A 21,789-nucleotide genomic window follows, 5' to 3' on the forward strand; every position below is an offset into this window, starting at 1 on the left:
TGGATTATTTCTGTATGTTTTAAAAACCACTAATTTCAAAACTTGATAAAACACGTGCAAGGTACAAAATGGGGAACAAGAGGCTTAGAAAGGTAAATTTTTATTAAAAATAGTTTAGCTACTTCCCTTTCCAAGATGGTAGCTAAACTAGAATTTTACCTCAAGAAGTTGTCAGATGTCAAGCTGAATGATGTTCCCTGGAAATACCAGTGGGATATAGGCTATCAAACAATTGATCAACGAAATCTCCAACTATGGAGTGATTTCCAGATAAACAAAGATCCTATTTTTTCGAAAGTGGGAATTAAGAAAACTAATGTAGCCTCATAGTGTAAAGTGATTTTGGCTGGTTGTTTTTAGTATGAACAATATCTGTGTTATTAAAATGAAACCTTGGAAGATAGATAGGTAAATGTTTAGTTTCATCACAAGCTGTCTAAACTGGAAACTATGCTGCAAAGCAGCATAGTTTCTAGTTAAGAGCACTTAGAAATGCTAATTCTAGAAGTGCATCTATTTTTTAAGTTTTTAAAATCCATTTTTTAGCTTTCTAAAATCCTCCTTCAACAAACTAAAAATGCATAAGGTGGGCAGGGTTTTGAAGCCAAGGGAAATGCTGGGGTTGTACAATAGGCTATGAACAAAATTACATTTTAAATACTATTTCCAGTCATCACTGGTAATTTCTGTATAGTAGGAAGTTAAAAGATAATTAAAAAGCTTACACATCCATTAATGCTAATTATCCACTTTCATTTTTGAGTTGAAACTAGCTAATGAACTGGTGAATCAGAGCAATTAGTTAAATATTACATTTAGGTTCTATTGATTTGAAGAAATGCTGGTAAAATTATAGCAGTTCATATAACTGGCTTACCAATAAAGTGAATATACCACTTGATGCCTTTTTTTATGTTCTTTATGAAAATATTAATCACTTCTACCATGGCTTCAAATTTAAGCACTTTTTGAGCTCCTAAAAATGACAAATTTTCAAAAGATTATGTAAGTTCATATAACTGACTTACTAATAAAGTAAACATACCACTTGATGCCTTTTTTATGTTCTTTACAAATATAATAATCACTTCTACCACAAATTCAAATTTAAGCACTTTTTTTGAGCTCTTTAAAATGACAAATTTTTAATTAAAGTATGAGTTATTGCTCATTTTCCACAAAATGTTTTCTCAGTGCCATCTTTTTCCATTGTTTTTGAAAAATAATGCTGCAGTTTCTCAGTGCAAAAATTAGTTATAATAAGGTTAATTTAAGTTAAAAAGTGTTTAAAGTTGAATTTACAGTAGAAGCAATTATTATATTTGTAAAGAACATAAAAAAGGCATCAAGTGGTATATTAATTTTATTGGTAACCCAGTTTTATGAACTGCTATAATTTTACCAATATGCCTTCTGATGCAATGGAGATTATACAGTATTTCAGTTCAACATTAAATTTGTCTTAAAAGATTCTTTGGCTATGGCAAGGCCTTGGTGAAACAAATTTGTTTGAATAGTGGTTCTTGCAAGTAAATACTACCTATAGAGCAAAGAAAATTAGTCCATGAGCCCTGCAGGCAGTAGGGCAAGGTCTGTATTTTATATTTATTGAATAATTATTCAGCCTAAAGCTTGAAAGAGCAAACACAAAGTAGTTGATAAATATGAACTAACAATTCAACAAATCAAAATACAGACCCTATTTGTGCTGAAGCATGACTAATTTCTTTCAACATCAGCAAATGCTACATCTTGCACTTGGACCAAAGAATGAAAATGCAGTTTACTCAATGTGGGATCATGACAAGCAAACAGATTGATCTTCAAACCCACAACAAAGAAAGGGACTTGGGTGTACTTGTTGATAATCAGTTCAAGTTTCACTCCCACATAAGGAATATGGTTTCCAAATCTAATGCAGGACTTGGCCTACTCAAGAGATATATTATGAGTAGACCCCCAAAAGTCTTACTTAGACTTTATAAAGCCATCATAAGACCAAGACCCAACCTTGACTTTGGAAACTGCATAGCTGCTCCCCAATACAAAGGCAACACAAGACTTCTTGAGGACATGCAGAGATGTGCCACCAATGTCATAGATGGGCTGAAGGACCTCCCCTATGAAGGAAGACTAAAAAAAATCAAACTACCTACACTGGTGTACCACCATAGATGAGGTGACATGCTGCTTATCCACAAACTCCAACAACACATCTAGTCTCCTCAACCTGAACAAGTCCCACCAAGTCTACAGTGTTAGCAACTTCACCTGTAACTTTCAAGAAGTCACTGGATTGCATGAGTGGTCTTGCAGGAACTAGAAATACTGCTGGCATGATTCAGATCAGTAACAGGTGCCAGCCATCATCATTCACAGAGCAACACAGATCCATTGGATCTTATTGCTCCAAAGTGCAAATTAAGGTAATATATATATATATATATATATATATATATATATATATATATATATATATATATATATATATATATATATATATATATATATATATATATATATATATATATATATATATATATATATATATATATATATATATACAACTGATATTATTAAATTGGCTTAGTTGTTAGTATATGTCAGGTATGTTTATATAGAAAGCATGAGGAAGAATTGTTATTTTCTTGTCCTTGGCTATCCAACAATATTGCAGTTAAGATTATAAATTTACTTAAGAGTCATGCCCTTGACTTACTTGAAATTAAATGCTCCTGCTGAAATGCTTCCAGTGTTGAGAGTGATGCTACATGGCGCCTCCATTTGGACCAGTCTCTTGCAAGGATATGGACATCCTCCTGAATATTTGCCATGACTAAGAAGGCACCTGTTGTGTCCTTCCATTTGGTTGGGGGATGACCTCTTGGGCATGTCCTGCTGTGCAGCATGGGATCAAAGTAAAAAAAATTTTTTTACTACAAGTGTCGGGGTGCATGCAAAGGAGATGTCCGTACCAGCGTAGTGTTTGTTGGGTGAGTTGGACTGAGAAGGGTGTTTGAGCAGTTACTGCCAGGAGGTTCTTGTTGCTAGCAAAATTGTGCCAGCGTACTCCTTCAATGCAGCAAAGATGTTTTGTTTGTGCTATATTTAGGGTGCTAAGCACAGACTGAGTGGCTGGCCAAGTTTTGGCTCTGTAAAGAATCACAGATCCCACTGAAGCATTGTATATGCACATCTTGTCCCTTATTTTCAAATTTCAGTAAGGATAAAAACTCCAACTACACAACTTTATTGTTACATGCAGCAGTAAGATGGTTGTCAAAAGGTCAACATTTAAGAAGATGTCTGTGATTAAAGAACAAAATCAAAATATTTTTAACCAAAGGAAAATGTGGACTTGCTGTTAGTTTTTTTCAAAATAACTTATGGCTATCCAAGCTGTGTTATTTGTCAGAAATGATGTCAAGTGGTTTCGTGTGTGTAGCATGTTTTTGTTTTTTGCCTTTTTCCTTTACTGTTATCTTAGAAGAAAATGGAAAATAACCAAGTGGTGGCAACACGTTTTTATTATTCTAATAAAAGAGGTGTTTATTATGTTAATCTCCTTTTGGTTAAGCTTATAAATCTTGATTTTTTGGTTGAAAATGCTGTAGGTGTTATAATGCCTGTTTCCTAAGTTTGGCTAAGCCCTTGAAATTTTTTAAATCATTAAGATGGTTTTTGATTTTGTATGTATTTCCATGATTTACATATAATTATAGGCTAAAGTAGCCCATATCTTAAGAAACGCCTGTTTGAATTGTCACCTGTATTAGAGGCCGGTAGTGCTGCTGGTATGTTGCCACCAGTATTACACGCAAACAGTGCCTCCAGTCTGGTGCCACCAGCATTAGAGGCTGGGGAGGAGGCCAGAGTGGTACTGAGGCTCCTCCTTTACTTCCTAAGCAAAATAATCTAAATAAATTACGTCTAGTACAGTTATGTCCTTGTAACAAACCAAACCGTCCCTTGGGGTGAAAAAACCTCTTTTAGGAATCTCCCTTTTACGTCTCTCATTTCAGATTGCTTCAGATCCTTGCTTTCAGGGCTGGAGTAGAGAAGAATTTATTTTGGTCTTTTAGGTCCTTTTTTTTTACTCTGAGGATTGTTGAGCAGAAGCTCTGGTCTCTTGCATTACATTTTCTTTTTCAGTGGCTGTAAATACACTTGTTTTTTCTTCTTTTCAAGTCTTTTCTTTACTTGCTCTTGTATTTCTGAACGGTAATCGTGCATACTGTACTCGATGAGCTGACTTGGGCGTCTTTGCTGTTTCTCCAAAATCATCATCTCTTATAGAAAGTGCCTTAATAGCCAGGAATAAATCCCTATTCCGAACCTGTGTCTACCTCCCCAAACCTGTAACCTAGGTTGAAAAGATAAATTTTAGGCACTTCGAAAAAGGTAAGAAACCTGCTATTAAATGCTTGTAGTGACAGAATTGAACTGAACTTTGAAAAAAAAGACCCAGTACATGCTGTTTCTGGGGGTGTTTGCTTCTCGAGGTGCTGACCAATGACCACAATTCACCCAAAGTCTTGATTTTGTATGTCTGAGAATTAGTGTAATTTCTGACTGAAAGTGAACTCAAGCCAAACATGCAATTTGCAGTCATCTTAGCTGTCTGGATGAATCACGGTCTATTCAAACTTTACCCTCGTTTTAACCAGTCTTTTTTGACAGTTTAATAAAGTGATCAAAGAAATGGGCTTAAACTCGTGCTTAGCTGAGAGCTATGGAAAAGATATTCAATTGATAGCACAAGGCCAAGCATGAACAATAACTTTAGGTAGAGAATTAAGTTAAGAAAAGGACATTAATCCGATAATGAAAGCCAGGGGCCAAACTGTATATTAGTAGTAATTGCTAGCAGTTTTTAATGTAAGAGTTTAGAGCAGACCATATTGTTGGGATATAGAGCATCTCGCATTGTCTTTCCCACATTTGATGCAAGAAGGATTTATTTCTGGCAATTGCTGTTAGTGTAACAATTTCCATGACTTTTAATGGACCTTTACCTTCTAAGGTATCTTTCTAATTTTTATCATTAAAGGTAGATATCAAGCTGGTTTGGTTTTCATTATAAGTGAAATTGATTTGCTAGGGATCAGGTTTTCTCAGTTTCTTTTGTTGAGACTAGTAAAATATGTAATCGGAAGGTTTCTTCCTGATGAGTCTAATACGTCAGTTGTGATTTCTTTTTTTTTCAAAGATAGATCTATTCTATGGGAAAAATTTTGGAATTTTTGGTGTTGCTAACTTTTGTGGCTTCAGTTTGAGAGTTTTGTAGTTGAATTCTGCTAGTCTTCTAAATCACTGCATCTGCTCCTGCATGATCTTGAAAGTGGAATTCTTCTTGGCCCAATTTTTGGAAGCTAAGCATAAAGTTCACTTCAACTGCTTTTCTAATATACAGTGATTCATCTGACTATAGGGTACTCCTTTTTTTTCTGATGGGTAGCCTAAGTATAATTTAGAATCATAGGAAATATTGTACACTCTTGAGTTGAAGTTTACTTGGTTTAATTCAGTCTGTTGAATAAAGGAAGGTTTCAAGGTTGGCTTCGATATTTCTTACCTTGATTTATGTTAGCATGTTTGGGTGCAAAATAAAGGCTTGGGGGAGGTTTGTGCCCAATGGCTTTGGGCCCTTCTGTCACACAAATAAACGATCCCTTTGTGAATATGATGACAAGTCATGATATGAAAAACTTTCAATTAAAATAAGTTTATAAAACCTCTGTCTTTATGGGTTATTGATTGACCTATATCCCAAATAACATCCTGAGAATGTGCTTTTAAGAATCTTCCTGTTCTTTTTCTCCCTTCAAGACGTCAGGATGCTTCATTGAACTCGAAAATATTGTTTGCTAGGGAAATTACATTTTGCTGAACCCATTTTCAGTACAAATAGGGGTATGGGAATAATTTGAACACCATGCCTTCATTCGTTTCCATCTTGTAGGGTTTGAAAGACTAGGAGAATGGTCTGAACTTTGAATTACCATTCAAATTTAGCCTAAAACTAAGTTTTTTAGCCCTGATGTGATTTCTGAATTAAATTTATTTTTGATAATGGCGAATAATCTACAAGACATCAAAGGTCCAGAAACGAGGTAGTCTTTTGGGAGTTTTGAAAACCAAGAACATCATATTTATCTAAAATATGGATTTCTTTTGCCAAAACAATTGCAGCAATTATTTTAGTTTCAATGTAGATGATATAATTTTTTTTCATGGTCATCTGTATTTTAAGTTCATTTATTTCAAACAAATAAGAAAAATTGATTGGTCAAACAAAGTTCTTGTGTGGTTCATTATTTCCCTTTTCTAGTATTCAAAAGGTGAAGCAGCACGATTTATCACAAGGACACGAGCACTAAGGAAGCTCCAGTTATCTTTAAACGACTTTCGAAAACTCTGCATTTTGAAAGGGATCTATCCCAGAGAACCAAGAAATCGCGTACGTGCACAAAAGGGGCAACATGGTGCCAAAACTTTGTATTACGTTAAAGATATACGCTTTCTCTCACATGAGCCATTGATGTTGAAATTCAGGGAAATGAAGGTTAGTAATTTTGTTTATACTTTTCGTCCTTGTTGACCAATCGTCTAGGGTCAAACAGAAAGCAGGTCGTTCGTGGCTGGGGTGGAAGGAAGTCATGAAGAAAGATTTAAGGGAAATGGGACTTCCAGGGAGGGTGTAAAGAGGGAGACTTCGAATAAATTGGAATGGAGGAGGAGTGTGCATAGCTATGATAGCCTCAGGCAGGTTGATGCTGTGGTTATTATTTGTAGTAGTATTAGTTTTTTTATTGAATATTTTTTTTTTACAGATTATTGCAAACGATCTCGTTTAATTACCTTTAAGTGTTGAAGATCTTCCAGGGAATGACCAAACCCTGTGTTACTTTTTTTGAAAGTGACATTCACAGAATACTATGCAACCAAGACTTTTACTCGAACAAATGGCTTAAAGTCTGTCTAATATGACATAATCAATAATGAAAAAAGTTCCAACGCTGCCAATAGTATAATTCGACAGAATCCCAAAAGCTGCCGAATCTGCCAAAAAATTTCAAAATCTGCCAACAAATTTCAGTAGGCCATGAAAACTGACAAGTAGCATTTCTACTATGCTACCTCACTTTTTCCATGGCGAGTCATGACCTGCATAATAATGGGATATGGTCATGGGCAGTGATCTCCCTTTTTTGTTTTATAGAGATTTTTTAGGGATTTTAGAGCCTAAGAATCAGGAAGTGAATTGCGTTGCATATATTCCTTACTCACTCACATTAAATGAAACCTTGCACTCGCATGAGCTTTTGATATGTAACTACTAAACTTATGTCAGCTTTCATAGTTTGCCTCCCCCTGGTGGGGGGATAGATATGTTTGTTTTTTTTCTCCACAACTTATCTAAATTTTCATCCAATCACAACAGCATCTCTGTACTTATCTCTTGCTTACCAACTTACTCCCAAATGAAATGTTCACCATCTTGTTTAAAGATTTGAGCAAGATAGGTGTTGATCGTGATGGAAATACTGGTGATATCAAAATGAGATGCCAGTGCTAATTTTGTCTATATTCTGTTTTGCTAAATCCGTAATTTTTGAATTTTTTTAAATCCACGCCTTAATTCACTTCTATAGTCTATTAAAAAAAAAAATAATTCTAGAATTTTATCTTGGGAAAATAAATTTTGGAGGGGGTGATTCCCCCCCCCCCCCTGCTGTCCTTACTTGAAGCGCTTACCTTTCATTTCAAATTGATAGCATAGCAACTAGAAGCAACTAAGAGGGAAAACACCCTGTAAAAAAAGTAACTCAAGGAACCAGAGCCTAGAGGCTGGTTGTTCCTCTTACATTACTCAAAACTGTTTATCCATCCCTACCCCAAATACCTTTAACTTAACATTCAGTTCAAGAGTCGATCCTAAATTGTGGACTCAGGCTTTGTCACCAAAATAAAAGAGACTAGACGTCGTCAAAAGCCTTTGACTTCTTAGCCTTATTTTAGTTTTTCTTTTCAATCAATTAGGAATGTCTATTAGATTGTCTAAAAGCAAAGGTTCCACCTATATCTGCTTGGTAATTCTATGATTCTGTAGATAAAACTTGAGGTGCAAATATATGGCTCATGGTCAACTGTCAGGAAGATTTCAGTCTAACTGACCATAATATACTAATTCGTAGTATTTTAGATGAATTTCAAGCATACCATTCCTTGTAAGAATTTTTCCCTTGTTTTGTCAAATTTTTGCAAATGTATCAAATACCAAATTAGCTGCTCTAACTTCCTGCTCTTTTATAGCTTGCTGTGAGGACCTTACTTGTCCTTTATTGATTCTTCTCATTGCTTATATTGGTAAAAAAAACCTGCTACTCAAAACTTACCCTGAATTACCCTATGGAAAAAAAAAATACATTTTGCCAACATGCTTCTTTACTTGCGCTGCCTATGATCTACACACGCTGCCTAAGTTTTCTATTTGTTTGCTTCTTGTTTTTTTTAATGTCCCTTTTTATCTGTTTTTATACTTTTAACACATTATGACCAATCTCACTTTAAATAATGATAGGTTAAAAATTTTTAAAAATTAAAGCGTAGAGAATTACAGGGTAAATAACTGGGAATGTTTTTCTAGAACTTTTGCAGGAGAATTTAAAAAAATGCATTTGTTATTATTGATGATGTTCCCAGTGAATGTCCTTCTAGCAGCATGAAAGTGAATGAAAATAAGTATAAAATTTTCATTTTTAATTAAATGGGCAGTTTTTCCATTTCTTACACAGTTTCATTCGTTTTTGTCTTTTATTTGCTTTTAATATGGGTGCTGTTGATAAAAAAAACTTCCTTATTGAGTGCTTTTAAGTCTGTTATATATTCAGCAGTTTTCTTCATATGATTTACATTAAAATCATTTCATATGATATCATATGATTTCATATGATATCTGTGTTGCATTAAATTTTGATAGCAAATGCAAGGTTCGTTGCTAGTGAGAAGCATTATGAGAAGAGAACTTTTGTCTTACTTTATTGTTTGTCTAGTTTATACAGGAATCTCAGTAAAGAAAAATAAAGATAGTTAAAAAATGCAGGAAACTCAGTGTACACGAGAAAGCCAGACAGCAGTAGCCTCTACATAATATGACATGAAATTTAACGTAGCTTAAAAAAATCCTAACGGTAAACTGAAACATCAAAACTTAATCACCGACAACTCAACCCAAAAAACCATAACACATCAAAGCTAAATCCATCGAAAAGTCTACTCGATGACTCAATATCCTCAGTAAATCTTACCTTACAACCAAATATGCGGATTCAATTTAATCATTTGCCTCTGGTAGTATATTTCTCTTAGCTCCTCATAATCAGAAGGTAAGTCTTGAGATATTGTAAGTTTTTTCTTGGCCTTCCCTCATGGATCAGGATCAGGAATCACTAAACAGAGTTTTTTCATATACTGTGAAAACGAAGGATTTTTCGTTAAGGTTCCAAAAGCCTAGAGAACATATTGTTGATTTTCCTCTTAATTGTCAAGGAATTCTCCCAGCATTTAGCCAATAAAAATACATGCTACTTTTGATTGGTTGTCTTAAATGTCCATTCCTTTTGGATACCCAGCCAAGTAAACGACACGACTTAGTAACAACACGTTGGTTAAATCTTACCTTGACTTACAACCCAAATATCTGAATTTAATCATTTACCTCTGGTAATATAATTTTTGAAATTCGTTTACTACATTGGGTGATGGTTAGGTGGGATCTTCCCTCATGAGCTTAAACAATAACAAAGTATATGTGGTAGTGCAAGAATTTCTCCTAAATTAAGATTTTAAAAAATGTTCTGCAGAGTTGTCTGAGAGAATAATATCTATGCTCTTTGCTCCCCTCCGCACTTATTGAAATCATGTCTAGGAGCTTTCTCTGTTCTGGTATAAGTGCTCTAGTTTTGGTAAATTTTTGGTCTTGCATTTGAGTAGTCTCATTTCTTTCATTCCAGATTATTGCTCTTGCATTTAAGTAGCCTCAATTCTTTCATTCCAGATTTTCTTTCCAGATTATTGGTCTTGCATTTGAGTAGCCTCATTTTATTCATTCCAGATTATTGGTCTTGCATTTAAGTAGCCTCAATTCTTTCATTCCAGATTATTGGTCTTGCATTTAAGTAGCCCTCAATTCTTTCATTCCAGATTTTCTTTCCAGATTATTGGTCTTGCATTTAAGTAGCCTCAATTCTTTCATTCCAGATTTTCTTTACAGATTATTGGTCTTGCATTTAAATGGCCTCATTTTTTTCATTCCAGATTTTCATTCCAGATTATTGGTCTTGCATTTGAGTAGCCTGATTTTTTTCATTCCAGATTTTCTTTCCAGATTATTGGTCTTGCATTTAAGTAGCCTCATTTTTTTCATTCCAGATTTTCATTCCAGATTACTGGTCTTGCATTTGAGTAGCCTCATTTTTTTCATTCCAGATTATTGGTCTTGCATTTAAGTAGCCCCATTTCTTTCATTACAGATTTTCATCCGGAAGCTTCAACATGCTCTTAACAAGAACAATAAAGAAGCTGCATTACGCATTGAAGGAAATAGACCAGTTTTCAAATTAGACCACTTGGTAAAGGAAAGGTTAGAATCCAATTTTTATATTCAAGTTTTAGGATATGTGGCCAAGAACTGGCCTAAGGACTAGCTTACAAGTCTTATAGCGAATGAATTTGTTGTAATAACCCTGTAGTATTTTCTTATTGCCACTGAAGGGAAAAAGAGCAAATGAATGCTACCTGTAGACATGGCCGGATCCAGGATTTTCTTTAGGGGAGGGGGGCGCATAATAGGTTACTTCGATAAACTTGCGAATAAAGAAATACCTGCAATTTAAAGGGAACCTCGACAATCATGTGTCGTAGGTGGGTAGTGGAAATGGTCGTAAATTTAATCTAAAATCTGGTTCAAACTATTAAAAGCAATTACAAAAAAAAACTTTCGTCTTAACCCAAACCAGAGCAAGTGGTCTCAACTACAAACCCACCACTACGTCAGAGGGGGGGGGGCCTAAATCCGCCATGGCCCTTCGAAAATGTGATTTTCTTTGTTGTTGAAGGCTGGGGATTCTAAACCATCGTCGGTTTTTAATAACCTTATAGCCTCTTTATTTCCCCTAAGGAAAACAGAAGATACATGAGTGCCTCATTGGTAGTAGGAAGGTAGTAACAACTTGGAAAATCGCAATAATGCGAAAGAGCGTTCATATGTTCTTTAAATGAAAGATTTGTATCCAAAATAGTCCCAAGATTTAACTAAAGTTTTCTTCTTTTTTAAGTTTAATTTGTACCCAAAACAAGATTTATCATAGGGCCTAAAAGCAATCTGGGATTGCTTTTAAGCAATCTGGGAAGGTTAGGGTGGAATCAGTCAGTTAGAACATGTTTACTGACACTTTAGAACTCATATTGGAATAAGCATGTATTTATTCCCAAAAAACAGCTACAACAGGAACAAAAAGTCAAGAAGTTTTCCTAACAAAAGCTAAGAAAAGCGTAAAAAAGGTATATGTAAAGGAGTTGAATTTCATTAAAGGTAATTTTAGGCCTCGTTTTGGACTGTCCCGTTTACCTGTAACTTACTCCTCGGGGAGCTCTTGGGAGGAGGTAAAATTGGAAGCTTCGAAGGTTAGGGTGGAATGGAAAAACAAGTATCTGGCGGTGTCTTTCTTATGGAAATTAATGCTGCGACGAGTTTATAGTGATGCTTGTCTTCGTTTTCAAGTTTATCGCTTCGCTTTTTAGCCTTAAGTTTCAAGATCAGAAAGATAATCAAAGTTTTCTTTTTTTCTCTTTTTTGCCAGTTTCTTCTCTATATTTGCAGCGTTTTATCTGGGAAGTTGTGGTGCATTATATATTGTAACAATTTATTGTGTGGTCTATCAAATATTGTACTGAAATTAAAATGGGCAGCCTTTGTGTTATTTTTAAAAAGTAGCAATTAGAGAAAAATTCCCATACCTGTCAAACCTTTAGCTTTTATGTATTCATAAGAATATAAGTTTTATTTTGCGTTTAATTACGTTTAAATTTAACACTTAATTTTTATTTTCTATTTCATGTAAAAAAAAAAAATGTGATTTGAGAATTTGTTGTTTAAACGACATCAATCTTTTAACTCTTAACCTTGATCATGATTGTCGTCGAAAACTTTTGAAAACTTATTATTCTATTGCGGAAGTATCTAAAATTGAAACACGAAAGAAAACAATGAAAAAGTTAAACCGAAAAGTCAATGGAAACAATGGTAGTAGGTGGGTCGCTACCACAATCAGTTTCTGAAGTGCTACAATTGCCTAAAATGGCGTGCTACATAGCGATTTTCGGTGCTACAGTAAAAAATTGACTGTAATAGTGCTTAAATAGTACTTTTCGGCTACAGGCGGCTACCCTGAGCACGTGCTACACATTATGATATAGTGCTACAATAGCACTTTCATGCAACAGATGGCAATTCTGGGTAGTAGTGACAACCCTAACCCATAGAGTTTAAGAGGTTGCACAACTAGAATACGAGCAAGTGTGGGTAAATATTTACTAGTTCCACCCTTCATAAGGAAACATATTAATAAGAAAATTCTCACTACATAATCAGGATAAAAATTGTAGTTAATAGATTTTATATGTCTTCGATTTCCATTCACTTTTTCTTGATTTTGTTTCTAAAATATTAATTCTTTACCCAAATAGTGAAATTTTGTTCCCTCATGTTCGTAAAATTGTGTGCCTTCATGCATGAAATATTCGCGATAATAACAACATCTATATTTTCATGTCATGATGGTAATATTTTTAAGAATTGGTGGAGATTTCATTTGAAACAAAGCGCAAAGCAGCAATTTTATTTAGAAAATAATTTTATTTATTAAAACATGGAGGCACGCAATCCCAGAAAAAAGGAGACAGTGGAGCCGTTAAATATTTACGAAAATGTATGAATGTAAAAATAGTTTTAAATTTCCACACAATTATTTATAGATATCCCACATTTCTTGATGCTATACGAGACTTAGATGACTGTCTTTCTCTTTGTTTTCTCTATGCTTCGTTGCCGAAAGGTAAAGGTGCTCCAGTACAGGTGACATCGATGGCGAGACGGCTTACAACTGAATTTATGCATTATATTATTGAAGCTAAAGCTTTGAGGAAAGTTTTTATCAGCATCAAAGGAATTTATTATCAGGCTGAAGTCAAAGGACAACTTGTAACATGGGTGGTCCCTCATAGTCTTGGTTATAAGGTAGGTGTAAATTGTGTATTATATGCAAACCATCCTCGAAAGGGTTTTGGGATGAAAAGCTTTGACAGAACTTCAAAAGAAAACAGGCAAAAAAAAATTTAAATTTGGAGGAAATTATGCCAGAAACTTCCCCCTCTCCCTGTGTACGTATCTAGTGATATGTCTATTTCATGTGTGATGTCGTGGTAAAATTGAATACACCCCCTCTAAAAAATTGGGTACTTTGTTGAAATCTTGTTAGCATATAGCAATATATATATATATATATATATATATATATATATATATATATATATATATATATATATATATATATATATATATATATATATATATAAGTTGTCTGTGTGTGTGTGTGTCTGTCGAGTGACGTCATGTTTGTGTGTCGACTGACGTCATGTTTTCGACTGACGAAATTACAGACCGGGACATCGGGACACAAATGACGACCGGGACACCGGCACATCTATCTATCTATCTATCTATATAAAAATAAGTTGTCTGTGTGTGTGTGGGTCTGTCGGGTGACGTCATGTTTGTGTGTTGACTGACGTCATGTTTTCGACTGACGAAATTACAGACCGGGACATCGGGACACAAATGACGACCGGGACACCGGCACATAGGGAATATAAATGACGACACTCAAAGAGAAAGCGACCGGGACACAAGGAATGTTCGATTAGCAATCACCATCAACAAAGCACCGGGACACAAATGACGACTGGGACACAGGGAGTATAAATGACGACCAGGACATAAGTAAAAAAAAAGCTCTGTCGGGTGACGTCATGTTTGTGTGTTGACTGACGTCATGTTTTCGACTGACGAAATTACAGACCGGGACATCGGGAAACAAATGACGACCGGGACACCGGCACATAGGGAATATAAATGACGACACTCAAAGAGAAAGTGACCGGGACACAAGGAATTTTCGATTAGCAATCACCATCATCAAAGCACCGGGACACAAATGACGACCGGGACACAGGGAGTGTAAATGACGACCAGGACATAAGTTAAAAAAAAACTAAAAAACTAAAAAAAAAGGTAAAAACTACAAAAAACTAAAAAGAAAAAAAAACTAAAACTAATAAAAAAGCTAAAAAACTAAAAAACTAAAAAAGAAAAAAAATAAAAAGGAAAAAAAATGAAAAATAAAGGAGAAAAACAAAATTAAAAAAACGAATGTATATACAGACCGGGACACCGGGATACAAATGACGACCGGGACACAGGGAATATAAATGACGACCGGGACACAGGGACACAACTACAACGGGGACACCGGGGGGCACAGGGGGATATATAAATGACGACGGGGACACAGGGAATGTTCGATTAGCAATCACCATCAACAAAGCTCAAGGGCAATCATTAGAATTATGAGGTATAACTAAAAAAGCTAAAAAAAGGTAAAAAACTAAAAACTAAAAAACAGACCAATTCAAAAACGAATGTATATACAGACCGGGACACCGGGACACAAATGACGATCGGGATACCGGGACACAAGGAATATAAATGACGCCCGGGACACTCAAAGAGAAATCACAGACTGGGACACCGGGACACAAAAGACGACCGGGACACAGGGAATATAAATGACGACCGGGACACAGGGACACAACTACAAAGGGGACGCCGGGGGGCACAGGGGGTTATATAAATGACGACGGCGACACAGGGAATGGTCGATTAGCAATCACCATCAACAAAGCTCAAGGGCAATCATTAGAATCATGAGGTATAGATCTGAATACGGATGGTTTTCCCATGGACCATTATATGTTGCATGTTCAAGAGTCGTTAAACCTGACAATCTATTTATATGCACAGACAATGGGACAGCAAAGAATGTTGTATATTCGCAAGTTTTATGTAGTTAAAAACATATATATATACTAGCTGTTGGGGTGGCGCTTCGAACATCCCACCACTCAAGCCCCCCCGCGCGCGTAAGTCGTTACGTGCCATATTAGTTACGCGCCATTGTAGTTGTGTCCCTATGTCCCACCTGTGAATATAGATATATATATATATATATATATATATATATATATATATATATATATATATATATATATATATATATATATATATATATATATATATATATATATATATATATGTTTTTAACTACGTAAAACTTGCGAATATACAACATTCTTTGCTGTCCCATTGTCTGTCCATATAAATAGTTTGTCAGGTTTACCGACTCTTGAAAATGCAACATATAATGGTCCATGGAAAAACAATCCGTATTCAGATCTATACCTCATGATTCTAATGATTGCCCTTGAGCTTTGTTGATGGTGATTGCTAATCGACCATTCCCTGTGTCGCCGTCGTCATTTATATATCCCCCTGTGCCCCCCGGCATCCCCGTTGTAGTTGTGTCCCTGTGTCCCGGTCGTCATTTATATTCCCTGTGTCCCGGTCGTCATTTGTGTCCCGGTGTCCCAGTCTGTGATTTCTCTTTGAGTGTCCCGGGCGTCATTTATATTCCTTGTGTCCCGGTGTCCCGGTCGTCATTTGTGTCCCGGTGTCCCGGTCTGTATATACATTCGTTTTTGAATTGGTCTTTTTTTTAGTTTTTTTTTAGTTATACCTCATGATTCTAATGATTGCCCTTGAGCTTTGTTGATGGTGATTGCTAATTGAACATTCCCTGTTTCCCCGTCGTCATTTATATATCCCCCTGTGCCCCCCGGCGTCCCCGTTGTAGTTGTGTTCCTGTGTCCCGGTCGTCATTTATATTCCCTTTGTCCCGGTCGTCATTTGTATCCCGGTGTCCCGGTCTGTATATACATTCGTTTTTGAAATGGTATATGATGAAATGAAATAAATTTTTGTATTTTTCCAATTTTTTTCTTTTTAGTTTTTTTTGGTTTTTACTTTTTTTTAGTTTTTTTTCTTTTTTCTTTTTAGTTTTTTTTTAATTTTTTTTAGTTTTGTTTTTCTCCTTTATTTTTCATTTTTTTTTTTCCTTTTTTTCTTTTTTTTTCTTTTTTAGTTTTTTTAGTTTTTTTTAGTTTTTTAGCTTTTTTAGTTTTTTTATTAGTTTTTAGTTTTTTTTTATTTTTATTTTTTTAGTTTTTTTTTAGTTTTTACCTTTTTTTTAGTTTTTTTAGTTTTTTTCACTTATGTCCTGGTCGTCATTTATACTCCCTGTGTCCCGGTCGTCATTTGTGTCACGGTGCTTTGTTGATGGTGATTGCTAATCGAACATTCCTTGTGTCCCGGTTGTTTTCTCTTTGAGTGTCCCGGTCGTTGTTTATATTCCCTATGTGCCGGTGTCCCGGTCGTCATTTGTGTCCCGATGTCCCGGTTTGTAATTTCGTCAGTCGTAAACATGACGTCAGTCAACACACAAACATGACGTCACCCGACAGACCCACACACACACGCAGACAACTTATTTTTATATATATAGATATCTATCTATATTCACAGGTGGGACATAGGGACACAACTACAATGGCGCGTAACTAATATGGCGCGTAACGACTTACGCGCGCGGGGGGGCTTGGGGGGGCGCGAAGCGCCTCCCCAACAGCTAGTATATATATATATATATATATATATATATATATATATATATATATATATATATATATATATATATATATATATTGCATCTAATATTTTTTTTTATTTGATCAAAAGCATTTCCAGAGGGGATTTTCGTTTAAACAGTATTTATAATATTTTGATCCTCCTGTCCGATGTTTTTTTTTTTTTTTTTTTTTTTTGCAGTTAATTCTTGTACGGTTTTTATATACGCGTACAAATCTAGAGAAAAAAGGCCGTTAAAATTTTAGGCAGACTTTTTTTTTTTATTAAAATTAGTATTAAAACAACCTATTTGCATTTTTCCTCTCGAAGAACAGTATAACGTATTGAATCTTTCTTCAAAGTTCTTGGCTATTTCCGTCAGGTGAAAGTATTTTGTTATCTGGATAACACAAAAGATTTACTAATCATAAAACATTCATATTTTTAAATTATTTTTCATAAATGAAAATCCAGGATTAATTTTGAGTCAGATATAATGACAGTCGATGCTGACTGAGACAGATTGTCCAAAAATCAGGAAAAGTTAAATTCCATCAAATCATTTTTCAATATAAATATTTTTATTTTAAGAATTTTTTGTTTATAGTTTAAGGAACAAATATTGCTTGAAGAAATGTGGTTAAACTGCTGACATTTATTATAGATTAGTTAAATAAGTTTAAAGTTTGGATCATATAACATTCACGATGGAACTCAAGATAGCAGCAAAGTTTTGCAAGGTCAATTGAGCTAGATGGCACAACACGTTATGAAGTCCTTTTACCGTGAGGGACCTTCCCCTCATTTTTTTCCCCTCTGGTAAGGTATTTCATATCGCATGTAGACAATACAAGGATATGTATACGAGGAGTCAATAACAGGTACATCAGCTAGGAAAAGGTGTAAGATGACCAGGGTTCAAGAGCTGAATGTTATTTTCAACCCTCTCACTTTTAACCCAAATTTTTAACCTTAAACTTTTGTCTAAGGTTTTTAACTCAAATTATTTCTTTCAATATGTACATTAAAAACGAAATAGTTATCCCTTCGAAACCCTTTAAATGGTATGTGTCATGGAAAAGGTCAAAACTTTCAGTATATCGAGCCTAGTTGGCTCTATAAAGGAACTGAACGCTTAGAAATTTTGGAGTTGGGCTTCTAAGTATTGCGAATAGCTTATCAAACAGTTTTTGGCAGCGAACTCTAAGTAAGAAGTGAGCCGGCTCAATAGTAACCGAAATTCTAAAAAAAGGAATTCTGTAAGGATCGAATTTTTATGTTAATTTCAAAATGGTGATATTGTGTTGATAAAAATTTCATTAAGTTTAGTTTTACCCATCAAGAATTACGAGCCTGAGAAAATTTGCCTTATTTAAAAAAAGGGGAAAACACCCTAAAAGTTACAAAATCTTAATGGAAATCACACCCCCAGGTTCAGCGTATCAGAGGACCCTATTGTAATGGTTTCAAGGTCCTATCTGCAAAGATGTGGAATTTTGTATTTTTGCCAGGAGAAAGATCACGGATGCATGTTTATTTGATTTTTTTCACGGCCCTTTTTTTCAAAAGCGTCTCAATATTTTGAGATCGCCATTTTGTTCAGCAAGGTTGAAAGGTCGAATAAATATTCCTTTGGAGATATCATAACCCACCACCCCGCAGCCCCTTGGGAAAGGTCTAAGTTACAAAATTTACCTATTATTTACGGATAGTATTTGTTATTGGGAAGTATGTATGCATTTTTTGCGCGTGTGTGTGTGGGGGGGGTAATTTTCTGCTGGTGGAATTCTTCACGGGGATTATTTTCTGTGGGGAGGGACATTTCTGGGGAGTTGATTTTTCAGGTGACATTTTATACTGGAGTAATTTGCCATAATTCCTCCACGAAACTCGTCTTATGTTTTGCTTTCTCTTTGCCTACTCAATTTTACACGTAGAGATGTTAAGGGTAATAATATGGGGCAAATCTTCACCAGGGTTGAATTGTCCAGAGAATAAATTCATGGGGAGGAGGGATTTTTCCAATGAGATGGAACCAGATTTCCCAGCATTATTTGAAAAAAGACCAGAAATCAAATGAAAAAACCAAGTTTTTTTCAACTAAAAGTAAGAAGCAACATTAAAACTTAAAATGACCAGAAATTATTACTTATATGAGAGGGGTTGCTCTTCCTCAACACCTCGCTCTTTACACTAAAGTTTGAATTCTGTCCCAATTCTTTAAGAACGACTTTTGAAGCACTATTACCGTAATTTACCGTAATAAACTTTACCGTAAAGAGTGAGTTGTTCAGAAAGGGCAATCCCTCGTATACGTAATAATTTCTGTTCGTTTCAAGTTTTAATGTTGCTTCTTACTTTCAGTTGAAAAAACTTGTTTTTTTTATTTGTAATAATTTTCGAAGATCTTGTATTGTTTGTCATATGTACATGAAGCCAGCCCCCCGTTTGGGTAGCCTCATATTCACAAAGATGCAAGTGGTTTGACAGGATTATAGAGATATGGGCTGAAAGTGTTTCTTTTATATTTGCATTTTTACATTTAAATCTATAATAGTATTTCAAAAAATATCTTATTTACACTAATTTTTGATCGTGGAACTATCTTGCTCAAACCAAATTGCTATGTTTGCTAACATAGACTGCCATGTCTATGTTTGCTAAGGTTTGCTTCTGCTAAAATAGGTTTTTGGCCAATACGGATCTTTATTTCCATTTCATAATGAGGTGCCTAAGTTGGTTCCGTCGCTTTTCATAATCGCTTCAATATAGATCGACATTACTAAAATTAAAAGACTTAATAGCAAATATTGTTGACCCAGACATGGAAATATTTGGCGAAAAAAAAAACGGGAAAAGTATACAGAAAATATAATTTAAATAACTAAGAAAACGAGGATCATTTTTCTTTAGCCATAAGAATAAACAAACTGAAAAGACAAAGTCAGATATTTTGGTAAGGCTCTCCAACAATCCCACCTCAGTGCTAAGTAAAAAAGGAAGAAAAACCTTTTGAAGTGAACATCAACAAAGCAGAAGAAGCACTGAAACAAGCAAAAACCAAACCAGAATAAATAAAATAAACAAGTTAAATTGGGCAAGAATTTTCCCCCTAGTGATTAATTTAGCTGGTCTACAGACCGGATTTTTATTAATTCAGTCAAATATTCAGGGTTTAAAATGCAAAAAGAATATTACGTGATTCTGTTTATATTCAGTTATCGCTAATTGGGTTTACAAGAATATTCCCAATATTTTTAAATTTTGAAAGGTTATGGTGAAACTAAGAAAAGCAAAACGGATTTCCACCTAGTCACTTTTTTGGGAGGTATCCCCTTCCTCATTTTGTTTTTGTACAGCTGTAGCTACTTGTAAATTTATGGTCATTATATCTCTGAATGTATAACCTTGTGATCTCAGGCCCCAGACAGAGGAGAAATATAGTGGGCCTGTTTCTCTGACGCTCAATCCTAATGAAATACAAAAAAATATGATGAAAATATAATACTTTATTAACCAAATTATGGAGACTACAGAGGTACTTTACCCCATCCCTCCCTAATGTGCAAATATATAGCTCAATTTTTTTTGCCAAACAAAAAACATCGATAAAAAACCGGTTAAACCAAATGAAACTGGATTCTGTTTGTATTAAGTTATCGCTAATTGAGTTTACAGGAATATTTCCAATATTTTTAAATTTTGAAAGGTTATGGTGAAACTAAGAAAAAAATGGATTTTCACCTAGTCACTTTTTCTGGGAGGTATCCCCTTTCTCATTTTATTTTTGTACAGCGGTAGATATTTGTGTAGATCTATTTATGGTCATTATATCCCTACTTTTATAAACTTGTGATTTCAGGCCCCAGACCGAGGAGAAGTGGATCTTAGAGTTATGAAAACATTCATGGATTTTTATACATACCTACTTGGCTTTGTTAATTTTCGTCTTTACCATAGTCTGAATCTTATATATCCTCCGAAGCTCGGCCTATCATATGGTAAGCTAATTATGGTGATACTATTATGGATGATTATCGTAGCATAATGACCAATAATTTAATTGTTTATGTTTATTATGTTTACGTCCTGGAATGATCGGATTTTAAATATTGGATTTTATGAACTTCTAGCACCACTCCTTCCGAGGCCAAAGCTGGGCACCCTCCTCCGCCTCCCCTATATTCCAACTTTTATTTGGTACTCCTATCGCTTTAGTTCCTAATATGTTTAAGTATTCTCTCATCACTTCTCTCCACCCCTCTCCATTTGGAGAAATTCTGCTTTTGTTTGATATCATTTGGATTGCCAATGACAGGCAAGGATGGTGAAATGTCTACATTTTTTATAGGAAAAGAATGATAGACCCATAGGTGTCGGGTCTGTTTCCTTTGCCATCAAGGACTGCCAAAAAAGTTACTAAAAATATCTTATTGATAGTTTTCTAAAACGAAGTTTTTGTTGAAAAAATCTATTTTTTCAAAAAATAAGAAAAAAAAACCGTGAAGATTTGGCCCTGGTGGTCATTCTCGCCACTCCAACTTAGTGAAAAACAATGGGACATTCTCCAGTACTTTTTCTCAAGGGGATTGCTCCAACGGCATTTTCTGATTCCTTTTCTTTTCAAGTCTCTTTTCATTGAGACTCCAAATTCACTATTTATTGCCCAGAAACTAGTAGCAGCCTTGTGGAATTAGATTTTTTTTTTTAACAGTCAGATGTTTACGCGTTTTAACACTGAAAAAGTTGATTATTTTGCTGCTGAACTCTAGACTTTCTAGAAACTAGAGATCTTTTTAAAGAATGTTCAAAAATCAGGATTTTTTAGGAAAAGGGCACAAAACTAGCCATGTTTACACGCTCGAGTAATTACTATAGCAAGAAAAAATAAGTGTACTTGACTGTGTGTCAGTTTTGCTGAACTAACT

General features: G+C 34.9%; 1 protein-coding gene across 1 annotated transcript in view; it reads left to right on the top strand.

The window, feature by feature from the left end:
* Positions 1 to 21,789, top strand: part of LOC136025966 (pescadillo homolog) — a 47,065-nt gene continuing 25,276 nt past the window's right edge. Inside the window, exons 1-5 of the mRNA XM_065702088.1 lie at positions 1 to 92; positions 6,332 to 6,565; positions 10,536 to 10,645; positions 13,039 to 13,300; positions 20,724 to 20,862. Of these exons, the coding sequence (XP_065558160.1) occupies positions 69 to 92; positions 6,332 to 6,565; positions 10,536 to 10,645; positions 13,039 to 13,300; positions 20,724 to 20,862 (769 nt within the window). The 5' untranslated portion in view covers positions 1 to 68. The remainder of the gene's footprint in view (positions 93 to 6,331; positions 6,566 to 10,535; positions 10,646 to 13,038; positions 13,301 to 20,723; positions 20,863 to 21,789) is intronic.

This window comes from Artemia franciscana, chromosome 4 (assembly GCF_032884065.1).
Source record: "Artemia franciscana chromosome 4, ASM3288406v1, whole genome shotgun sequence".
NCBI lineage: Eukaryota > Metazoa > Arthropoda > Branchiopoda > Anostraca > Artemiidae > Artemia > Artemia franciscana.